Source organism: Euprymna scolopes, chromosome 27, assembly GCF_053919585.1.
Source record: "Euprymna scolopes isolate OS-2025 chromosome 27, ASM5391958v1, whole genome shotgun sequence".
NCBI lineage: Eukaryota > Metazoa > Mollusca > Cephalopoda > Sepiida > Sepiolidae > Euprymna > Euprymna scolopes.
Genome location: NC_136508.1, coordinates 90,932,161 through 90,936,361, shown reverse-complemented (window position 1 = coordinate 90,936,361; position 4,201 = coordinate 90,932,161). Strand labels below are relative to the sequence as shown.

General features: G+C 34.8%; 1 protein-coding gene across 1 annotated transcript in view; it reads right to left on the bottom strand.

Moving 5' to 3' along the window:
- LOC145248974 (uncharacterized) overlaps window positions 1–3,812 on the bottom strand; it is a 53,998-nt gene extending 50,186 nt beyond the window's left edge. Inside the window, exon 1 of the mRNA XM_080110787.1 lies at window positions 3,639–3,812. Coding sequence (XP_079966913.1) covers window positions 3,639–3,797 — 159 coding nt within the window. The 5' untranslated portion in view covers window positions 3,798–3,812. The remainder of the gene's footprint in view (window positions 1–3,638) is intronic.
- Window positions 3,813–4,201: the final 389 nt, after the last annotated feature.

The following is a 4,201-nucleotide window of genomic DNA, read 5'->3' as shown; positions in this document are numbered from 1 at the left end:
CAGTTAAAAAAATAACTTCTAATTATTATGTGATCTATATACCAATGGTCTCCCTTGAATATGTATATATATATATATATATATATATATATTCAAGGGAGACAATTTGTATATAGATTACATAATTATTAGAATTTATTTTTTTTATGCTTAATTGAACTTTAATGCTTAGTTTTTCCATCAATTGTTTGACTTGGGTAATTGTTTTTAATGTATATTTGAAAAAAATCTATGTGCTAGTTGAGATAAGAAATAAAGAAAATTCTTACCTGTTACTTCCCAGGTGTTATCTCCACTTTTTCTCTTTTCTGCTTCTTGCTGAAACTCATGGCAATTTCAGGTTTGTTTGTGTTCTTTGTTACATATATATAATTTTTACTGTGATGATTTTTTTCCTTTTAATAATTTAAAAACTTCTTTCTTTTAATAATTTAAAAACTTTTTTTTAATGATATATTTAACTTTCTGGCTATAATCAAACACCCATGTACTACTTTTTTATTTTTTTTGTAGTTGCATAAGTTAGCTGATGAGAAGAAATACAAGCAGAACTGCATTCATTTAAATAAAGCTAATAGTTTAGAATTTGATTGTACCCAGATGTGCATGTACACAAAGAAAGAAACACTTACTTGAGGACTTCTGTAACTACAGGAAACATGTGGCAGCTAGGATAGGTGATGCTGCTGGATTCAGTTGTTTTTTCCAATGCACATAATTCTAACAATAGCTGATAGTAGAATTCCACCATGATCAAGGGGAGTACCTGAAATTACAAAAATATACACACAGAAGGAAAGAAAAAGAATACTTACTCTACTTCTATGACAATGATTGCTGCCAAGACTTCGAGATGCTAATGTTGGAAGAAACAGATAGACATACATCATACGCAGTTTGATTGTACCCCGATGTGCTTGAACGCAAAGAAAGAAATACTTGATTCAAAGTGCACAAGACATGTGGCAGACAGGAACGGTGATGCTGCTAGGTTTCATTGCTTGTTCCAATCTATAAAAAAGAGATGATATTTATAGTGTTGATAATCTACTGCTGTGTGAAAGCTGGAACAATGGAAACAGTTAAATTAAATTATCAAATCACAAAGACTGAAATCGAAATAAAAAGAAGAAAGGGTGATACTATACTCATCTTCCTGTCGGTGCAGACCACTTGCTGGTGACTGTTCGTTCGCCATTAAACTGGAAAGTAAAATAAAAAAAAGAAAAAAAAAAAAGAGGTTCCACCGGAGAAAGCTCTCGTCTGGGCAGCGAGCGAGGTGATGAACTCCCGAAAGGAGGGGCACTATATAAAAACAAGCTTTGCTGCGAACATCTCCTAAAAAGCGGTTTCTACTCAGAATAACAGGCGGAGCAGAAAACAGAGGTGTTCTCTCTACCCAACAGGATTCGTAAAGAGACCACTAGTTTGTGTTCATAAGATGGCGATGATCGCTCACAAAACTGGCATTCCTACTATCATATCGGAGGACCGTCATATATAATTGCACTACCATTTCGTATTGGAGGACGGTCATATATAATTGCACTACCATACCGTTTCGGAGTTCCTAGACAGTAGGAATAATAAAAGCGGCCTTAAAGCGGCTTGTGAGCACACAATCTAGTCGAACTCTAGTCGTCCTTAGTCGAGTCGAGGCAAGCCTGCATTACATAGTAACACGAGCACGTGTCGCCTGCTTAGAGGGTAGCCCCCTTCGGGAGATTCGAAAGCGCACCTCACAGCGGAAGAGCTTCGGAACCAATCGGACCGTACCCAGACTTGCAGCTATTTGTTAACTTGGAAGTGGAGTCAACACCCCGACACTGAGAAAAGAGCTTTCCAAAAGCTCAAAACCAGTTGCATGCAAAGTCGGGGAAACTGGGAGCAGGCTGGGGAGAACACGGGGCCTTGCAGGGAGGCCCATTTTTCTCTTGCGTTCGGTTTACATCTTTCGGGTATTGTTCTCCTTTCAGCCTGCCCCCATCACGCCTTTTTGCTCGCCACATGCAAGCGTATAAAAAGACGACCAGATGACGGACGCAACAAACTAATGCCGACATTTTCTGGATTTTTTTTTTTTTTTTTTTTTTTTTGCCAGAGCCCATTTAGCCGTGTAGCTGTTAAACTACAACGTTACACCCCCCTACCACGGTGAGGATAGGGTTGGACTTTAGGGGGGAAAATACACATCCAGTATTTTATCCAATAAAAGAACGGTTTATAAACTGCACAATTGTCACGGTAATTCTACAGTTTATGGACCGCCCTTAAATAATATTATATACATTATTTAATTTGTTAGATGAAAATCTAACAAATTAAATAAAAAGACGTTAATTTAGATTTAAATTTAAAATATTTTTTCCAAGAACAGCACGGTTTATAAACTGCACAATTGTCACGGTAATTCTATAGTCTATTGACCACCCTTAAATAATATTATATGTATGCTTTCATCTAACAAATTTAAAAAAAAGACGTTAATTTAGATTTAAATTTTAATATTTTTTTCCAAGAACAGCACGGTATATAAACTGCACAATTGTCACGGTAATTCTATAGTTTATTGACCGCCCTTAAATAATATTATATGTATGCTTTCACCTAACAAATTAAAAAAAAAGACGTTAATTTAGATTTAAATTTTAATATTTTTTCCAGCAAAAGCACGGTTTATAAACTGCACAATTGTCACGGTAATTCTATAGTTTATTGACCGCCCTTAAATAATATTATATGTATGCTTTCACCTAACAAATAAAAAAAAAGACGTTAATTTAGATTTAAATTTTAATATTTTTTCCAGCAAAAGCACGGTTTATAAACTGCACAATTGTCACGGTAATTCTATAGTTTATTGACCGCCCTTATATATTATATGTATGCTTTCATCTAACAAATTAAAAAAAAGACGTTAATTTAGATTTAAATTTTAATATTTTTTTCCAAGAACAGCACGGTTTATAAACTGCACAATTGTCACGGTAATTCTATAGTTTATTGACCACCCTTAAATAATATTATATGTATGCTTTCATCTAACAAATTTTAAAAAAAAGACGTTAATTTAGATTTAAATTTTAAATATTTTTTCCAAGAACAGCACGGTTTATAAACTGCACAATTGTCACGGTAATTCTATAGTTTATTGACCGCCCTTAAATAATATTATATGTATGCTTTCATCTAACAAATTAAATTAAAATACGTTAATTTTAGATTTAAATTAAAAATATTTTTTCCAGCAAAAGCACGGTTTATAAACTGCACAATTGTCACTGTGATTGTACAGTTTTTGGACCACCCTTAAATAATATTATATGTATGCTTTCACCTAACAAATTAAAAAAAAGACGTTAATTTAGATTAAAATTAAAAATATTTTTTTCAAGAACAGCACGGTCTATAAACTGCACAATTGTCACGGTAATATTTGTTGGCTGGCTTTCTAACAGTATAATAAAATATAAAAAGACGTTAAACGTTAAAATCGTGTAAACTACACGTGTCGAAATTTGAAAAGAAATTCGACGTGTTTATGAACTGTGCTCATACTAACAACGTTCATTGAACACTTGTGCAGTTTACACAACTGAAATAAATGCGTCATCTACTTTGAAATGAGAAGAAATAACCTTATTTTTTTTGACATCAGAGAAGTAGACAGAGGAGCGGCAGGGCGGCGGCTTAGCTGGGTCGACTGGCTGGTCATCTATTCTTACGGAACTCATCTCGCTGCCAGGGTCCAAACTGAATTTACAGCCCGTTTTCGGGCTCTTTTTATATTTCACCATCGGCGTGAAAACCGTTAACTTTTTCCGGGAAAAATCGAACAATTCGCAGTAGACGTTACAACCTTTTTACCTTTTATGGAGTTTGTGTTACCTAGCTGCCTTTTCATTGGTTGATTTAAACTTGTTTAGTTGAAGAGTGAATGTGGCGTGATATGCGCGCACGCACGCACGCACACACAGAGTAATACTTTGTGTTTGTGTGTGTTGGTGTCTTTATGCGAGTGTGTGTGTGTGTATGTGTTTATGTGAGTGTGTGTGCTGAGTTAAATTTGTTTAGTTTGAAGAGTGAACGTGGGCGTGTGTGTGTGTGTTTATGCAAGTGTGTGTGTATGTGGGTGTGTGCGTCGTTGAGAGAGAAAGAGAGAAAGGTTAGCACCCGGAAATTTAAAAAGTTATAAGAAGTT